The sequence below is a fragment of the Podarcis bocagei genome, assembly GCF_964188305.1.
Source record: "Podarcis bocagei genome assembly, chromosome: 6".
Taxonomy (NCBI): Eukaryota; Metazoa; Chordata; class Lepidosauria; order Squamata; family Lacertidae; genus Podarcis; species Podarcis bocagei.
Window position 1 is genome coordinate 18,509,043 of NC_138130.1, and position 20,515 is coordinate 18,529,557.

At 44.7% G+C, this 20,515-nt stretch overlaps 1 protein-coding gene and 1 long non-coding RNA gene across 3 annotated transcripts in view; one reads left to right on the top strand and one right to left on the bottom strand.

The window, feature by feature from the left end:
- The window catches only part of LOC308589461, a 553,994-nt gene that overhangs the window by 384,957 nt on the left and 148,522 nt on the right, over positions 1-20,515 (bottom strand). The window lies entirely within an intron of this gene.
- Positions 2,133-7,942, top strand: SLITRK1 (SLIT and NTRK like family member 1). Of its 2 annotated transcripts, none has more exons than XM_081196908.1 (2): positions 2,133-2,743; positions 2,859-7,942. In XM_081196908.1, exon 2 carries the CDS (start codon positions 4,495-4,497, stop codon positions 6,568-6,570), a length of 2,076 nt encoding a protein of 691 aa, XP_081053034.1. In that variant the 5' UTR covers positions 2,133-2,743; positions 2,859-4,494; the 3' UTR covers positions 6,571-7,942. The 2 variants fall into 2 exon arrangements, with proteins under 2 accessions (XP_081053034.1, XP_081053035.1); XM_081196909.1 differs by having other exon boundaries at positions 3,441-7,942.

Sequence of the window (20,515 nt, forward strand, 5' to 3'; positions counted from 1 at the left end):
TGGCAGCAAAGTTAATGCTGAGTTTGGAAGGAAAGCAGTACTCGTTCTTGGTCAAATTTGATCACCTTCTTGAGGTTATTTTGAGCAGGTTCCTTTTATATATTAAGGATTCTTCCAAACTGACTACCTGGTACATGCATATAATGGGTTGGATCCAGACTAAGAAAACTGAACTAGGCTCCCATTGAAATCAAAGGGAGTTAAGTCATGTCTAACTTGTCCTGTTGATTTCTATGGGATTCAGACATAATTCTGCCCAACTTAGTATGGATTTGATCACAAACTCTATTTCCAGTTCAACCAGAGCAGATATAAGAATATATTTGCTGTAACAGATGAGGATCCACTTGTTCATTGATCTCTATTGAGATATATATATAACACTGAAAATCTCTCTTTGTTTCCAATGTTTTGGTCAATCAGATGTCTGTGGGAGTTTATATCTGGAGTATAAACAGAATATTATTAATATTTTCATCCCTAGGCTAGTACACTACACATCAGTATTGCATAACCTTTTGTGGACTCCTATCTACTTCATCAGATGCATGGAGGTTTGTCCTGATTTATACAGGTGTGTGTAGATATATTTAGGTGGGTTTCTTTTGATCACCATGGCTAAAAGCAAACTGCTGTTGATCGTTCTCCCCGAGGTTGCCTGTTTTTAAAGCCACCTAAACGAGGGCCCATTATTCCACAGTGAAGACAGTCAAATCCCTTTCCTGATTCAATAGATTTCTCTTCTCACTGTGCCAGTCTGCTACTGGTGGCACTGACGTTTTCCTGTGGTGTTGGTGGCAAAACAGATTGGGCCACCCCTACTGAGCTCAATGGGATTTACTCCTTTGTAAGTGTGAAGGGACGCGGGTGGCACTATGGGTTAAACCACAGAGCCTAGGACTTGCTGATCAGAAGGTTGGCGGTTTGAATCCCAGTGATGGGGTGAGCTCCCGTTGCTCTGCCCCAGCTCCTGCCAACCTAGCAGTTCGAAAGCACGTCAAAGTGCAAGTAGATAAATAGGTACCGCTCCGGCGGGAAGGTAAACGGCGTTTCCGTGCACTGCTCTGGTTCGCCAGAAGCAGCTTAGTCATGCTGGTCACATGACACGGAAGCTGTATGCCGGCTCCCTTGGCCAGTAAAGTGAGATGGGCGCCACAACCCCGGAGTCGTCCGTGACTGGACCTAATAGTCAGGGGTCCCTTTACCTTTACATAAGTGTGAAGCAAGGAGGTTGCTGTCTGGCTGCATTACCACCACCTCCTCTCCAATGCAGTGGGTGGGGTGCGTGAGGGTGGGGAGATGTTATCCAAGGCAGCTACCTCAGTGTGTTTTGTGGGCAGGCCAGCACTGGCTCTCACTCTCACATGGACATGTGCATTCCCTCAGAAGGTGGTGGACTCTCCTTTACTCGAAGTTTTAAAGAAGTTGATGGTGGCCACCTGTCATGGATGCTTTACTTGAGATTCCTGCATTGCGGGGGTTGGACTAGATGGCCATCAGGGTCCCTTCCAACTCTACAGTTCTATGATTCCATAACTCTATGGAACCTCATGCTCTTTCCCTGGTCTCAGCATTGTAGCAAAGCCCCCCAGCAAGACTGCTAGAGAAAAGTCAAATAGCTCAGGGATTTAGCTCAGGCAAATGATGGCGCCTCCCCTTGCCTCTGTTTGTGTGGTGCAAGTTTAATGCCCTTTTGGCTCCTATCTCCCTTTCTGCCCCCCTTTCAAAGTTCTTTATTCAGGCTTCCCACACCCCACCCATCTTACACCCCTCTAAGCTTTCCATAGGTTTCCAGAGCGTCTTTTGTCTAAACCTCTCTGGAAAAGTAAATATATCCTCCCACCCCCTCCAAAAATAAAATAAAATAAATAACCCATACCAAGCCAAACCCTTATCCAGACTCGAGAGCGCTGAAACGAAGTCAGATAAATTATGGCGAGCAAAGAAAATGACTCGATGGCCTTACCACGATGCCAGATTCTCTTCTCTTTATTTAAAGCTGCTTTAATGGTCTCATTTACATGCAGTGATCCCTTCTTTGCCTGGTTTTCTTTATTTTTTTTGGGGGGGGGGACGGCTTGTTTATTTACAAGGGGCTGGGGGAGGGGGGAGCTCTTGCCCGTCTCCTTGTCGTTCCTAATTTCATGTTTCCTCCCACATCGACTCTAGTTTGGAATGGTGTCAGGCAGTCCTATTGGAAAATGCATTCTGGTGAGCTAAAGGGTGGTGGGCGTCTGACTTGAAGTACCGCTCAGAAAGGCTCATCTCGACAGGGAGGAAGGATTCTGATGGCTCCCTGAGCCTTTCCTCATCCACAGACCCTGCATCTCCCCACCCCATCTTTCGGATTCTCTGCATCTCCATCACCACCGCCACCGCACCGGTCCTGCCAGTTGGATGCAAAGTTCACCAATGGAGCCAACGCAATTATGGGACGGCAGATGCGCAAAACCCGGGAGAGGATCCAGCCGCGGACGGGAAGGCATGTTAGCACAGCAGCCCCGGGTCTCCTTTGGCGCAAAGCGATTCGGGAACTGGGATTCCTCTATGCACCATCAGAGATGCAACTGGTTATTTAATTGAGGACATCGTATTTTTTTTTTAAAAAAAGAGAATTCTCCAGATTATGCAAACACCCCTGGTTTGAACAAGCCCCCGGCAACACTTTTAAAGTCTTTTTAAAATATATGTATTTTCACACCAGCACACAGGCAAGACGCTACTTTGGGCGGAATTCTATAAGGTAAGCAAGGTGTTTTTTAAAAATATATTTTTTGTTAAGTGCAAAGAGGGGCAGCAGCAACCTCCATAGAAGTCAGTTGTGGGGTGGAAATCATTTTTTCCCCTTTCCCTTCTAGACCAAAGGGGAAGAGGGTCCTAAGGTGCAGGAAGGAACTCGGAATCTCTGTGAAATATCGCTCCACAGCAACAGCCCCTCCAAAAAAAGAAAGGAAGAGGGTGACGGAGAAAGAAAGAAGGAAAGACGCCGCAAAGATGCCAAATGCAGCGTGACAACCTCTCTGCTGCAGGGAGGGAGGAAGCAATGCCTTGAAAAAATGGCGTGCGGCATAATTACCTCCGATCGCTAGTCGCTTGACACCCTGACACTAATTCGAGTCAAGCCACGCTGGGAGCATAGCGGAGGCTCTCTCCGGCTCTCCCCTGCCCTTTCCCAGAGAGAAAGAACATCGGATCCAGGTGTGACGCCCGCCTGGCGGGCAGATGGAGAGCGAAACAGGAAATGTTCAACTTTCCAGTATTAAAAGGCAGACATGAAAGAATCCATTTAGGAAGGAGCCCTTAGAAGCGATGGACGGCTCGCACGCCAGAATTTCTTTGACGCTTGCCCTGGACCTGGATTGATTTTTCTTTCTTTCTTTCTACATCTCTCCCCGCTCCTCTCTCCCCACCCCGTCTCCCTGCGCCCCCTCTTTCTCCAGCATTCCCTCAGCAGATGGATTTTTGCCACTGCGGCTCAGCAGAGGGTGTCAGATCTTTCCGAGTGCACCAGGCTGGAAAGAGCAGAACCTCTTAGCAACTCCTGCCTTATGTGCGTGAATGAGTGAGTAACTGTGCAGCTCGGAAGACGGGAGAGGGGGGAGGAGAGAGCGAGCGCGCAGGGGAAGACAGGAGAAGCCGAGAGAGAGAGAGAGAGAACGCGAGGGAACGCGGTAAGGGGGAGAAATGGACAGACCAAAAACGCAGCGATTGCAGAATTTTTGCAGCGCCATTGGTTCGGCAGCCAGTCGTTAGGCTGGGGCGTGATTTCAGCACCAAGGGGGACTGGACAGCACCCAGAGTGGGGTCTCCTGGGCATCCAGCGGCGACGGCAGCAACAGCAGCAGGGATCCCGGAGGCCGGCTTTGCAGGAGAGAAAAAAGCAAGGTCAGTCCGAAGCCAAAGCCATGCACACGGGCCGCTCCTGCCGCTGCGCTCCCGGCTCCTCCGCGCTCCTCCTGCCTATGCAGCGGCTGCTGCTGCCAATTGCTAGCCAAATCGTTCCTTAACGCCGAGGCGGCCGGAGATCGACTTCGCTTTCTTCTTCTTTGGGGGCGGGGGCCCCCCTCTGAGGGTGGAGGTTATGAAGGGGGGTCTTCTACTTCTCCCCCTTCCTGTGCCTCGCAGTACGTGCCTGGATAGTTTGTGGATATGATCGCTGACTGGAGTCCGGGCTGTTGCAGTGTTTTGGGGGGGAGAGAGGGCTAAGAGGAGACCAGGCAGCGCCCCCCACATCCTCCGATTCTCTCCCCTCCCCATTTCATTCCTCCCTACCCAGCACTGTCTCTCTCTCTCTCTCTCTCTCTCTCTCTCTCTCTCTCTCTCTTTTTCTGTTTTTCTGGCTTTTGCCCCCTATCCTCCCCCTCCCCCTCTTTTTTTGGCATCGGTTCGGACACTCCATGCCTGGAAGGAACTTGACGGCGTGAGAGGGGAGAATTTCCGCCTTGCCGTTTCCTCTGTGTGCTCCAGCTCGGGGATGACTCGCTCGGTTTAAAAATGCTGCTTTGGATTCTGCTGCTGGAGACGTCTCTTTGTTTCGCTGCCGGGAATGTTACAGGGGACGTTTGCAAAGAGAAGATCTGCTTGTGCACCGAGATCGAGGGCGACTTGCACGTCGACTGCGAGAAGAAAGGCTTCACCAGCCTGCAACGCTTCTCGGCCCCCACTTCCCAGTTCTACCATTTGTTCCTGCACGGCAATTCCCTCACTCGCCTTTTCCCCAATGAGTTCGCTAACTTTTACAATGCAGTCAGCTTGCACATGGAAAACAACGGCTTGCACGAGATCGTGCCGGGGGCTTTCCTGGGGCTGCAGCTGGTGAAGCGGCTGCACATCAACAACAACAAGATCAAATCGTTTCGCAAGCAGACCTTCCTGGGCTTGGACGATCTGGAATACCTCCAGGCTGATTTTAATTTATTGAGGGATATTGACCCGGGGGCCTTTCGGGACTTAAACAAGCTGGAGGTGCTGATTTTAAACGACAACCTCATCAGCGTTTTGCCTGCCAACGTGTTCCAGTACGTGCCCATCACCCACCTGGACCTGCGGGGCAACCGCCTGAAAACCTTGCCTTACGAGGACGTGCTGGAGCAGATCCCGGGCATTGCTGAGATTCTGCTGGAGGATAACCCTTGGGACTGCACGTGCGACCTGCTCTCGTTGAAAGAATGGCTGGAGAACATCCCCAAGAACGCCCTGATCGGCCGGGTGATTTGTGAAGCCCCTACGAGGTTGCAGGGCAAGGATCTAAACGAGACCACGGAGCAGGAGCTGTGCAGGAAAAACCGAGTGGATTCCAGCCTGGCTGCTCCTCCGGCGGAAGAGGAGACGTGCGACCCCGGGCCCATCCCGACCCCCTTTAAGATCCATGGCAAGGAAGACCCTGCCACCCCGGGCTCTGCTCCTCACGGGGGTACAAAGATCCCGGTGAACTGGCAGATTAAGACTAGACCTACGGCTGCCGGCTCGACCATCAACGTGAAAGGCAAGTCCTCCAGCAGTACACCTTGTCCTGCCACCTGCGTCTGCCACCAGATCCCAGGAGGATTCAAGGTGAATTGCAACGATGGCAACGTCAGCAGCCTGGTGGATCTGAAACCCAAGCCGTCCAGCGTGCACGAGCTCTTCTTGAGGGGCAACAAAATCCACACCATTCGAAAATCCCATTTTGTGGATTACCGCAAACTCAACCTGTTGGACTTGGGCAACAACAACATCGCCACCATGGAGAACAACACCTTCAAGAACCTTTTGGAGCTGGTGTGGCTCTACATGGACAATAACTATTTGGACACACTCTCTCGGGAGAAGTTCAATGGATTGCAGAACCTGGAATACCTAAACATGGAATTTAATGTCATCCAGCTCATCATGCCAGGGACATTTAATGCCATGCCCAAACTGAGGGTTCTCATCTTGAATAACAACCTTCTGAGGTCCCTCCCTGTTGATGTCTTTGCTGGGGTCTCCCTCTCCAAACTCAGCATCCACAACAACTATTTCCCTTACCTGCCAGTGGCAGGGGTGCTGGACCAGCTCACCTCCATCACCCAAATAGATCTGCATGACAACCCATGGGACTGTAAGTGCCCCATTGTCCCTTTCAAACAGTGGGTGGAGATGTTGCGACCCAAGGTGATGATGAGTGACTTGAGATGTGAGACTCCAGAAGAATTCTTCAAGGAGGACTTTGAATCCCTCTCCAATGAGGCCATTTGCCCTCAACTCAAGATCTTGCCCACCTTGACTTCCTCCCATAAGAACAGCACTGGCTTGGCCGAGACTGGGACACATTCCAACTCCTACCTGGAGACTAGCAGGGTCTCCATCTCGGTGCTGGTGCCTGGCCTTTTGCTGGTCTTCGTCACCTCTGCATTCACAGTGGTGGGCATGCTGGTCTTTATCTTGAGGAACCGGAAGCGCTCAAAGAGGAGGGATGCCAACTCCTCAGCCTCAGAGATCAACTCCTTACAGACAGTCTGCGACTCCTCCTACTGGCATAATGGACCCTACAATGCAGATGGAGCCCATCGAGTATACGACTGTGGCTCTCACTCCCTATCAGACTGAGACAACAGACTGGGGAAATACAAAAACAAAAAAACCATTAAAATTTTAAATCATATTATGGGCAATCAGTTCAAGTTCAGCAGCTAGCAACCTCAACTTCCCTCCGGTGGCTCAAAGCTCCCTTTTCCTGATCTGTGCATTGCTGTCTCGTCCACTGATGTGAATGGACCACAACATGGGATGGGGCTTTGCCCACCTTAAAGCTACCTTCTGGTGAAAAAACACCTACCCACTCACTCACCAAGCTGGGGAGAAATGCTGTGAGTGGAGGCCTGCTTCCCCCCCACCCTTTGGCCAAGCCTCCAACTTGAGGCTGTGCTTGGTGTAAAAAATGTGCACCGCAAAGCCAGTGGCAAGGAAAGAAAGATAGAAAGTTCCAGTCATAGAGGATGGCTCAACTTAGGGGTTAAAGAGAGAGAGAGTAAATATGAACGCACTCTCCTGCAAGGTGACCTATGACCAGGTGGATCTATGGGCCCTGTGTGTGTATGTATGTGCTGGGGAGACGAGGGCTCCCTCTGGCGCCCTCCCCATTGCAAACAAAGCAAGAGTGTCCAGTTGCACGAAGGCATGAATGTATTGTAAATAAATGACTCTGATCTAAACAGACAAACAAACCCAAGTTGCTGCATGGTTCGCATGGATACAAACCACCCAGGGACGCTTCAGCCCCCAATGGAAGCAGCGTCCAGTTCACCTCGTCCTCCCTCTTACCTGATAAGTTCCATCATATCAAACTTTCTATATATAAAAAAAAATACAGTATAATAAGAATAAAAAGTGCCATTTTGCCATTATTTTTGTGTGATTGCTAGGCAGTAGAGATCGTCCTTTTACTGTGAAACAAACAAGGAAAAAATGTAAAGATTTTATTTAAGACATGTTTGCATGGCTATACTCTCATGGGTTTCAGGTTTTGCGTTTGGGGGTGTAGGAAAATGAATTACTTTGTCGGGTGGGTTTTCTCTCTGTTTGGGGGAGGGAGGAGGGGGCCAGTTTGCTTCTGGTTATTTTTGAGTTTCCTTTGGAAATTAACATCTCCAATAATGCCTTTCCATCTGAATGTAAAAAAAAAAAAAAAACCCTCAGCATTTTCTCTGATGATTAAAAGTGTTAAACCATTTTTTTAAAAAACAAAGACATCCCAAGCAGTTAAGCATGTTCAATTAATGCCACTTGAGTGCTTAAGCTGCAAAGTTGAATGGGAGTAAGAATTTTTTTTTGTTTTGTGCTCTTGTAAATCACACTCTAAAAAACTGGAGGGAGGGAAAAAAAACTGAGCTGAGGAGAAAGCAAGCGAGACTTAATTAATTATATTCGAGGATTTTATAATGGCATATTTTTTCAGTATTAAAGTGAAAATGTTTTCAAAGCTCGAGTCATTCCAATTTTTTTAAACGCCCCCCCCCCACTATCACTTTCTGAACACAAGTGGGATTCCCACCCTTTTCATTTTTAAAAAAGTGGGGGGGGGGATAAATGAAAAAAGCCCCTTTTCTTTCACTCCAGTGTGAAAGCTGCAGTGTGTTTCTCTCTGGTTCTGAACCATGTCAATTTCACTCAGCAATTCCTGCTGCCTCCCCCTTCCTCCCCCTGCTTTGAATGCAGCACTGAAAACCTTTATTAATACTGGGGATGCCTTTGGTGCCAATACTGCTGCTGTGGCTGCACACTGCAGATAGACTAGGGAGGTGGGTGGGAATTTGATTTAATTGACTCTGCCTTAGATCTCTCTCATTAATACGATACGGTGACCAGGCTTCATTGGGCAGCAATTCTTTAAACCCGATGATTGGCAGGCTAGGATGCTGGTGGCAATTGGGCATCAGCATCTGTTAGGGATGGAGATGGGGGGGCAGTTGAAACCGCCTCAAACTAATTAGTGGTGGAATTTCCTAACCCCAGCCCCTCTCCCTCCAGATCTGCACCTTTCAGACTTGTAATAAATCTCTCTCCTTTCTGCCATTCGACTTCAACTCCATCTACTTTGATTTCCCTTGCACAGTAGGCTGGCCCTTAACTAGATAATACAAGCAGAGGCAGAAAGCCCCCCTGCAAATCAATTGCAGCTTCCTAGCTGAAGTCCCAGTGGAGAAATGAAAGATTTCAGTCACGTTGCTCCTGGCTTTCTGCAGGCAGAGAATCCTTTTAAAGAGGAAAACACTGGAAGGGACTAAGCACAACTTCAGAAAGAACAGATGGGGAAGCTGCGTTTAAAAAGGCAAGAGAAGGGAAGAGAGAAAACACACATCAGTAATAACGATATGTCCATTTTGTGCATAGGTGGTTTGGGGGGGGAAGGAAGAGGAGAAAGACAGAGAGAGGAGAACAACTGAGTTTGAAAACAAAGAAACAAACCTTAAGCTGAAGTGTACAAGCACCTTTGCAGAGGTGGGAACTCAATGATACACCTAGAGCATTTGGGAACTTCTTAAACTTTGTCTTGCTATTTCATATTGTTTGTATAACTTTTTGGTAATAAAAAAAATACCTGCTGCTTTGTACAAACTATGGCTACTTAAAAAGACCCTTCACCTTTATTATTTTTATTACTTGGGGGCTGTGATCCAGAATATTCTGTGGGTGAGAGGGGTAAAAATAGTAATTAGTTGGCTCCAGTGAGTTGCTCCTTAAAAAACAAAATCTTCAGCAAACACTCCTTCCTCACCCCATCCAGAGATCAATTAAGCAGATTAAAAAAAAAATGTGTAAGAAACTATTTTATTAATGAAGAAATCGTTTTCTTAATTTAAATATAGTCTCTATAGCTGTCTAGCAACCTTAGAGTTTTAGCAACCAAACCAGCTATGAATATACAGCAGAGGTAGAAGTGGAGGTAAAAATAATAACACAGCTTATGGAGGGAAGTTCTTATAAGATCTAATCCATACAATTTTATGAACTATAAAACTTAACAGGGTACCAATTGCTTTGCAATTTTACATGACAACAGCATTACGTTGTATTTATCTCTTCCTCTTTTATGCCTAAAATGAAAAGAAGCATCATAAGCACGGGTTCATCTCTTCTAATTATAAGTTAATTTAAAAAACCCTACAGGTATAATGTATTTTAATCATCCTGTAGCATATGCTGACTATTTTCAGTAAAAAGTATGAATAGCACCAAGTTATTATATAGATTACCAACCGAAGAAAAATAGAGCTTTCTGTGGTTCAGAATCTGCTTGTTCTATAATTGACTTTTGAAGTTCTTACACTCTTTTTTAAGGGCACTTAAGTGAAACTCTAAGAACCAAAACTTGCAAAATGCCATAAATATTTTTTGGATTTTCTCAAGATGGTTTTTCTTTTCTTTTGCCATATATGGTCAACACATCTGTGGAATGTGTATAAAATTATAACAGGAGGCAGATATATGGAATAATTCCAGCAAATGAGTAATGAAGGGAGATATTTCAATAGATCTCATTCACATCAATTATTCAATCCCACAAAATGTTTTATTCATCCTGATAAAGTATAACTGCCTCCATAATATTTATGCAACTGGGAACATACGATATAAGTGCCACAACCTGATTAGTCATTTATGTATGCATACATGTTGCACAGTCTTCTGTGCTTCAAGTGTTAAGAGCCACCGTGAAGCCATAAATATTGTGTTTGCTACGTGAAGGATGCTGCTTCCAGTTGAATCAGTCTTCAATTCGTCAAACTTAAAAGAGATTTCAGTAATACCAGGTACGAAAGCAAGGAGGAAAAAGAGATTGCTTATTTACTTCCATAGCTTGAAACGGAGTGTTTTCTGTGATACTGTGAAGCTAAGAATAGGCCATAACTTCATCTGTTGCCATAGGAATGTATGCTTGAATGTATATGGGCATCTCACATGCGTATTTATTAGAAAGCTGAATGGGATTTATTCTGTGCAATGTTACAATTTGAATTGACTAAGATATGAATTAGAGGTTCCTTTTTGAGAAGAGCACTGCTGTCCAAGCTTATTTCGGTGCATATCCTACATTCTTATTTTAGTGTTGCGTTCTGCTTATAGCAGCAGCATGATGGATGGGTTCTATATATTTGGTTGTGGAATGGACAACAATATGATTGCATTGGAAACAGTTGAGCATGGGTGGTATTTGGAGCTTTATGATGAATGGATGGGGGAAAGGACACAGTGTGGAAGTAAAATATCGTGAATATGTTGTGTTTTAGGTATTGAAATAAATAGCTAACTTGAAAAGAAAAATCAGCACTGGCCAAACTCTTCTCCCAAGCAAGAAATAAATCATCTTGTTTTCTTTAAACCTTGGTCCAGATAGACGTCATTAATGCCAAAATGCTTAATGAGAGCTCACCAAACTGAGCCTCATTGGTTAAAGTACTGGCTGGCTGTTGCCATTCCGTCTGACTAGTCTCTTTGATGAAGAAGCACCCTTGTGGTTCATGTTAATTATATCAGCTTTCAGGACACTCTTCATTTTCAAGCGGTTCCCCAGTAGTGGTTTTACCTAGCCTGAACCATTTTGTTACATGTTCATAGAAGGAGAGATGCCCTCACATAGGTGGGGCTTGCAGGGCCAGCTGGAATGCCAGTTTTACTTGTAAACTTGGCCTTACAGTGAGATGTGGAATCTGTGGACCTCTGTATGTTATTGGACTCCAGCTCCTACTAGCCCTAGAAGCAAGGCCATTGGTCAAGGATGATGGGAGTTGTGGTCCAACAGCATTTGGAGGGCTACAGATTCCCAATCTTTGCCTTGGAGAAGACCCAGGCTAAATTCCTGTGCACAATATCACTTCAGGTTCAGTCTTCCTAGAAACCTCAAAACATCTAAGTTTGTTAATTTGTTTGGTCATCAGGCAAAGCAAGGATTTGCAAATCTGTGTCAAGTTTTGATATGGGACTAAGAGTGCAGTCTTAATGCACACATTGATGTTGTTGACTGGGGTGGTATGATCATGCTTAGTTGTGTCTTCACCTGCCTACATCAGCAGAGAGATGTGGCACCAGTTGTGGGCTCTTCCTAGGTGGGTGGAAAACTATCTCCCACCCTAGTTCTCTCAACAGTGGCAGAAGTAACAAATCTGCAAAATGTGGCATTTTTGGTTGGGGTGTTGGCAGATTTGGATCCAAATGATCCAAAACTCTGTCTGTTTGGATTTTCCAAAGGAGGACCTCATCTATAGGAGCTGGTATACTGAAAAATTGGAAGAAACCTCCTCTACCTCCTGCCCTGGCCAGGGCAAGCTTGCAGGACCCGCAGCGTAGCAGTAGATCCACCACATCATTCTCCCTGACCCTACTTCAGTAGCTTCCTCAACCCAGTTTCCCAGGGTGTTTCAGTAGCTACCTTCAAAGGCATGAGGAGTCAATGTGGTGCCCACCAGATATTGCTGAATCATAACTCCCATCATCCTGGACCATTGGTTGTGGTATTTGGGGCTGATGGGAATCGTAGTCCAACAACATTTGGAGGGTACCATGTTGGTTATCCAACCTGGAATAGCTTTTTCCTCCCTTATCTCTTCAATTAATCTTCCTTCTGCTGAGAGTCAGAATTGGGTTTAATGGACTCAGTCTAATGATCAGGCTTTTCTTATATTCCCTCTGCTCAGCATAAGAACTGGATCAGCTGAAATGGGGCATGTGGCCTACAATGTTATGATGAGAAAGGATGAAGGATGGTCAAGCTGCCATTTGCTACAGTTATTGTTTTATGTCTTGAGAATGCAGTAGCAGCAGCCAGACATGAGATGCAATGCTGATCCTCAGGCTGTTCTATGCCGTCCTCCCCTCAGCCCCCACCCCCAAGTATTTGCAACAAGCAATCGTGTTTGATTTTCTCAATTTATTGCCAAAGCAGGGACCACTATCATCAGTGGATCTTATACTTTCAGCTCTGTCTGTGGAATCTCAGAGATTAGGCGGTAGTAATCTTATTCCCAATGTGATCACCTACTGACCTTTAAAGCCCTAAACGGCCTCGGTCCAGTATACCTGAAGGAGCGTCCCCACCTCCATCGTTCTGCCTGGACACTGAAGTCCAGCGCCGAGGGCCTTCTGGCGGTTCCCTCACTATGAGAAGCCATGTTACAGGGAACCAGGGAGAGGGCCTTCTTGGTAGTGGCACCCGCCCTGTGGAATGCCCTCCCACCAGATGTCAAAGAGAAAAATAACTACCAAACTTTTAGAAGACATCTGAAGGCAGCCCTGTTTAGGGAAGCTTTTAATGTTTAATAGATTATTGTATTTTAGTGTTCTGTTGGAAGCTGCCCAGAGTGGCTGGGGAAACCCAGCCAGATGGGTGGCGTATAAATAATAAATTATTATTATTATATTATTATTACTGGGAAGCATGGATCAGCCAGAGGGCTCAAAACCTGGAAAGGAATCACATTGAGGCACAACTTGTGTGAAACGGAGCCTTCATATGTGGCCTATATAAGTAGCTAGGATGACCTATGTATATGATTTTGGGCACTATGGGTGCTCCATATGTAGGCCCAATCCATATGGCGCCAATTCAGGCTGCCTAATTGATTTACTAGTCATATCCTATTTGGAGAAGGGCCACCGTTTAGTGGTAGAGCATCCTAGGTTCAATCTTTGGCACCACTAGGTAGGACTGGGAATGTATGTTGTCTGAAACTCTGGAGAGCCATGTCGAGTCAAAGTGGATATTACTGAGCGAAATGAACCAATGGTCTGGCTTGGTCTAAAGTAGTCTCCTATGTTTCTACTGTTGTTTTATCTAACATTAAAACAAAAGGGACTTGAAACTTTGCTTACATTGGGCCTCTTCCAACTAACAGTTGTACTAGCCTAGGCCAGTTCAATGAGTCCCACTGGTGCAAGTGGGCTGTTCTTTCCTCTCCACCCCCTGTGCCCTCTGTGCTCCCTCCAATCAGCTCTGTGGGCTTGGGAGAACCCCCCAGAACAGTGTATAGGGGTGGAGAGGGGAGATTCTTCAATCTGGCAAGCAGAACAATTGTAATAGTGGAGCATTTAATTCCACCCTCTATATTCAGGGTGGCTGGGAAGTTCTTCATCCATTTGTGTACCATTTATTTGAGCCTCAAGATGTTTATGGGCAGCTGTAAACCAGCTCAGTTCAAACTGCAACCTTCCATTTATGCTGTTTCCTCATGAAAAGAGTGGCTCCATCAGTAGTGTGAGCCTTGAATGAGTGGCACTTGTCCATGTTATGGACTTATCACAGTGGAGCAGAGCAGTTATATATGCTGACAATTCTTTGCTCAAAGTTGGTCCCTTTGAGAGGCTAATACAGTGCTCTAGGCTAAACTGTGCTAGGTCTAGCATCAACACTGATTCTAAATAACTCACTATTTCTGTTCTACCAAGTGGATAAAATAAAAGTGCCTGCAAGGGGGGAAATGTGCTAAAAAGGTGGTAGCATAGTACACTTTTTATATAAGATATCCGCAATACCTTTATTAGGGACAATCAAAATGCCACAAAATAATGGAAAGCTTTCATGTTCTCCAGAAGTCTTCATGAGGCAAAATGTTTTGCAAAGCAGAGAATGGGGAGGAGAATAATAATAGTAACAAATGGGAGCGGCTTTAATAGCACGGTCACTTACTAGGGAATAAGCTGTACTGAGCTCAATGGGACTTAGTTCTGGGCAGATGTGTACAGGATTGTGCTGCAAGATCCCATGGAGTTCCAATTCTCCTTTGCTTCTCCCAGTGTGCCCACTGTGCTCTCCTCAAATGAGCTATGGAGGGTCGGGGAAAACTGAAGTGCAGATTTAGGTTGTGCACATGGACTGTGTGAGAGAAGGGAGTGGTAGTTCTGTTGCACAGCCAAAATTCACTAGTGGAAGCAGTTCACTGGATTCTGCATTCAGTCAGTCTCATTGAACTCAATAGAATGTGTATAGGGGTTTACTATAAAGTTGCCTTTGACATTTGACATATGGAGTGCTGGGATTCATGTCCCAATGTCCCGGTTATCTTGATTCAAAGCATTGGGTGCTATCTGGGTTTTGAAGCATTTTGTTTATATACCAAGGTGGATAACTTGGAGCATTGGTGTTCCACTTCTGACATACCATGGGCAGGGTCATTGTGGTTGCTATGGAACTGGATTTGAATCTGATGAATCAGTGATAAATGCTGGATGAAATTCTTGCTTTGCGAGCTGAGTCTGAACATTATTTTTCTCCTGCCATCGTATGCTATTATGCACTAACAGTGCACTGCTATGTGCAGCATCAATGTGTGGTAATGGGTAGAGTTGCCTAGGTCAGGAAGAGGAAACCTTTGACCCTCCAAAATTTGTTGGACTACAACTTCCATCATCGATGGCCATTGGCCATGCTGGGTGGAGCTAGGGTTGATGGAAATGGGAGTCCAACCACATTTAAAGAGCCACAGCTTTCCCATCTCTGACCTAGGGAGACCTGGTGTTCAAATTCAAGCTCATTGTTGAGGATCACTGGGTTCAGTCATTGCCTTTTAGCTGAAGCCAGCTCACTGTGAGAAAGGGAGGGGATACAAATAAGGTTAGTAAATGAACCTTCTGGATCCCAGCTGGGGGGAAGCCACCAGAGATTTGATTTGCGCTGGATAAGCTGTGGAAGGAGAAAGGATTCATGCTGAGTGTAACGTGAGAAAATGTGCTGCTTTGTAATATGTGAAATGGTCTCATAAGGCAGTTCCATAGATCTAAATCAGAGCCTGTTTTCATAAATGATGCTAAGGATGGGTATTTTTGGTATAAGATGCATTACTTCTGAATGCTTTTAATGCAGCTGAGTGAGCAGAAGGGAGTCACTTGGAAATAATAAAAAGGAAATGTTCATTCTAGCCACTTTAAGATTTTCAGTCAAATTATAAATATGAAAAATGCACCGGGGTGTGGGGGAGAATTTAGGCATCATTGTGTCCATAGCCGCAGGACAAGAAAAGACTTGATCTCACTTGTCTCTGAGTAAATTGGGAGTTTCATAGGACAGAGTTCCCTGCTGGGCATGGAAGTCCACAAAAATTAAACAGTCCTGTACCTAACTAGTGACCAAGAGCCCAGTGACTAACCCTCGCCAGACTTGTTGGATCAGAGCAGACCTATACACAGGGGGCTGGGGATAAACAGATTGTTAGATGCTCGTAGGTATAGCAGAAGAGGATTGGCAGTCACATGAGCATATGTGGCCTACAGGACCATCTTAGCGGGGGAGACATAGCCACTATGTGTAGCTTCCTTGCACCCTGCCATCTATGGACTGGATTTTGGGAAGGATTTCAGGTAGATGTTTTGATAAGATTCTAGGTTAGGCATTTGGCTTCTCCAGAGAAATAGTGTCTAGTAACTGTGCTGAGAAAGATCTTTGTTTGGGGCACTGAAGAATCACTGCTGGTGCCAGTTATCATTCATTAACCTGCTCAGTGGACCAATGGTCTGAATAAATATACAAGGCAACTTCATATGCTCACTCACTGCATTGCACCAAGACAGTGAATTAGATTTCATCCCGTGTGTTGATTATTATCTTATTGTGTAGCTTTGATTCAGCTCTTGTTTGAGGAACCCTCCTACTTTTTACAATTTAAAAAAATGCTTCCATCACTGAGATGAAAAATCCAGAATCTACATGTGAACAACTCATATCCGAAAGCTGTAACTTCAGGCACATAATTTTGCTGCTTTCAGTAAGAATTTGGATATGTGGAAATGTTGTGTCAACAGCAAGGAATTTGTGATGATAGCCGATAATGAAAAGGATTCGGTTTCCATTTCGGCTGTATTAACGTTGTAGCAGCTTGTCAGAATTGTAGAACAGACCTCTTATTACACATTGGCCAGCCATACAGAGGGGGAAAAGATGATATGCCAACATCTTCAACAGTCAATTTCTGAAGATGTGAAAAGTGGCGTTGAAATTTGGAGGGGCTAAAGCAGAAAGTATTGGTAAGGCTCCTGATAATATTTAGTAGGAATATAAGAGCCCATCTGAATGGACCAATGCTGCATCTAGCCCAGTATCCCACAGTGTCTAGCTAGAAATTGCTGGGATGCTCGCAAGCAGCACTCCTTCTCATTGCCCTTAACATCTGGTTTTCAGGACCACCATTTCTTTTTCTTTCTTTATACATTTCTTTCTTTCTTTATACATTTTCTACATTTCCATAACAGTTTGCAACTATAAAAAAAAAAGTCTACATGAAAATTCACCGTTATTTTAGTGCAAATTTCAATTGCTGTGTGTGCGTCAGAAAAGTGCAAATTTCAAAGGATGGTTGTGTTTCGGTTCACATATTGTTTAGTAGAATGTGAATTAGGCAGGTTCAATGATTGAAGCGTGAGCTGAATCAAATTTCAACCCCTTCCTTATCAGCAGACCCACTCTAATTAATGGTCCCAAATTAACCTTGTCCATTCATTTTAGTGGATTTGCTTTATGACTAGCATTGGATACAACCCACTGCCTCTTAACAGTGGCATAGTGGAGAGGGAACACAGGGGACAGGGATGGCCCAATACATTTTGGCACCTGAGACAAAGTGCCCCACTGCCCCCCTTGTGCTGGGGGGAGGCAGCATGAATCCTTGCAAAGCCTTGTCATTTTTCAGGGAGTGGGCAAACTCCTCAAGAGTTTTCTGAATGTCCCCCCTCACCAAATTTAGGCGAGAGAGAGAGGTGTTCCATAAGACTTTGCTCTTGGTCTCCTTCCTCCCTAGGGGCAGAAGAAACCAGTAGCTAGTTATGTGTTCCTTCTCCAGTGGTGGCAAAAATGGTTAGGTGGGAACCTGTGGGGATGATAGGAGCTGTAGACCAAAAATCTGGAGAGGAAATATTTGCTTCCTGACTCAGAAACCAGCTGTTACTCCCTGACTAGGCAAAGGCAACATTTAATTACCCAAGTAGCCAAGGAATTGCTGTTTTTAAAAAGTTGTTGCTTTGAAAGTGATATTTGTTGAGTGCGATTCCAAAGCCTCTCCTGTCTCAACTAACTCTTCTGAATAATGGTGAATGGACAGCCTTTTCTTACAGTTATGAACAAACAGAGGAAGACTCTCAGTGAATACAGCTGTGGTGCTTGCATATCCCATTTAAATCAATCTCTAGAATTTACATGAATGAAATTGAAATCACATTTGCGCTTTACATTTGATTAAATCCCACAGGGAATTCCAGACTTCCCTTTTCATTATGTTCTATGAAGAGTGTTGATTTGCCATGGACAAAAATAATTCAAATTTCCATTCCAAATGGATCCCATTCCTTCACAAATAGCGAGTTTTAATTACTTTCCACTGTTTTTTTTTCTTTTTTCTTTTGGTGTTTTTTTATGCTATGAGTCAGCCACACTGCTTGAATATCATTTTCGTCATCATGCAATTGTGCTCGTAAGTTTCTGTACATTTATTAACATTCTCATGGAGTTATTCTCCCAAATGGTAAAATAGTTTCAGTTCATTAACTTCCCTCTGAGTTTGCACACCAGCAGCAAGCAGAGTTTGCAAGCTTGAGCTGTATTGTATAATTTGCGGAACAAGCCATTTGTCAATGATTGCATAAACCCGGTTGGGGAAAAAATACTCTGAACCACTATGATATATTTTTTTAGCAATTTCTCTGACTTGTTAAATGGACACGCAGAAAATAAATTACATTATGGAGATAGGTTTCTGGAAACTATGAAGCGGAGGGTGTCCTCTCCCCCACCATGTTGAGAAAACTATCTAACAGAAGCATACATCATAATGTAAGACGGTACAGATGAATGTATGTATAAGAAGTTTCAAGCATGATTTCACTAAACTTGCTCAACTTCAATGCCATACTTATATCAATCATAGTAATTATTATTACTTTATTTTTTTCCAAGAGACAGAAACATTTAAGTGTACAAAAATCTGGAGCAAATTAAGTGGAAAAAGACCAAAAAGTGAAGATGTTTGGCATGGTATATAGAAAACTGCCTTTTTCTGGGCTTGACATTTGGGCTATATAGCTCAGTATTGCCTCAGACAGGCAGGAGAAATAAAAATTCTTAGCCTAAGCTGTGATTCAGGATGAACAAATCTGTCAATTTTAGTTTCTCATTCTTCCTCTCTTATCCTTCATCCAGTGTTGTGGAGGGGATCATTTCTGGGGGGAGTCTGACAATGTCTGGAGTACAGTGTTGGCTTCCCCCAGTGAGATTTCCAATGCAGGGGGGGGGGGATTAATGTAGATCCCAGATGATGTTTGTGCCTGTGGTGTCAGATGAAGTGTGCCTGACAGTACCCAAACCAGGGAAGACTTCAGTCTTTCAAAGTTCAGCAGCACCTTGTGTGAGCCCAAAATTTCACAACTTCAGTTAGGTTATATAAATTAAGATAATGTTATCTTCTTGAATTTTTAACTCTTTCCCCATAATTTTATATATATATAAAATTTATATATATAAAGTTTACCAACACTGGACACTGTATAAACATAGGCAATGTGGCAATACAGACCAATTTAAGCAAATACACCCAAAATAGTACAGTAGTATCTTGGGGATTAATAGATTGATGGAAGTAGCTGAAGATTGATGGAATGAGCTGTGTGTGGTTTATCTTCACCACTGTGTTCCTCCCCTCATTCTGTTGTGCCTCCCGAGTTGAATTTTAGATTGTAAATATATCAGGTGAGGGACCTGCTACCTTGTTGTTATACTGTAAAATTGGGGGAAGCCAACATGGTGCACTCCAGACGTTGTCAGGCTCTTTTCAGGCCCCAATCAGCATGACCAATGGCCAGGTATGATGAGAGTTGTAGTCTAGCAATAACTGGAGAGCATCATGTTGGCTACTCCTGTAGTAAAGTGTCATAAGCAAGCATGGTGCCTTGTTGTGGTTGTCAGGTTGATTGTAGATGCCTTGTCTTTTAGGTTTAGCAGCTGCTCCATCATTATATGCATACTTCAGAAATGCTAATATATGCGTGTGGAGTTTTGAATACCAGTTGAAACAAACCCCACTTTGATACAGTGAGTTGCTGCTTGCTGATCTCCTGGCAAGTTGCACATGGTTTCAAGGTACCCAGGTAACCTGTTTGCAACATGCATCACCAGCTGGTGAGTGTCTGGGGAGAAATTACTCCCACACAGAGCTGTCATGAGGACACACTGCAGTTTAGCAAGCTAGAAATATCTGCTTCTACAACACTTTCCTTTGCTGGTTGAATGCTGCACTTCTCTCTTTTAAACTGAAAGCTGATCCTATAAACTGGGGGTGCCAAATTACCAGCTGAACTGTGGAAGGAATCCTGTCACAGCTGGCAGGCACCTTGATGTTTCATCACCAATTGCTGTGGATCAAGCTACCCTTTGTTATTGAGTCTAATACTGTTGTGGGCAATTATCACCCCATTCGTTTGTATTTAATTACAGAATAACCCAAGTGTAATTGAGAGAAAAAAAATAACCTGTCACTTCTTAACATCTCTGTAATGTATGTATTGGGGAAATGCTGAAATGAATATTTGAAAGGTTTCAGCCACTATCTTGTATCCAAAACGAGTTTAGCTTTGGGACTGGGAGGAATTAAGTCCTCAAAGTTTTCCAAAAAAGGTGTTCAGGTTTACGGTGCTTCAGAGCAGTGGAGGGAATTAAAGCATTGTTGCCTGGCATGGGCATGGAAGCAGCCAATGCCCTTTCCAGCCAGCAGACTACTGCACATCCAGTGGGACCTCAGATTGGCCCTTTTGAAGTTGGGTTCAGATGGGAAGTCCCACCCTGAGATTGCTCCAGTTGGGGAATTCCCAAACGCCCAGAAAACATGGGATGGTGACGGAGGGCAAGGGGCAGCAACTACCACCCACCTGGCAACGGTGAGCACCTATTATCTGAACTCTTTGGATATATTTGTTGTTGTTTAGTCATTCAGTCGTGTCCGACTCTTCATGACCCCATGGACCAGAGCACACCAAGCACTCCTGTCTTCCACTGCCTCCTGCAGTTTGGTCAAACTCATGTTAG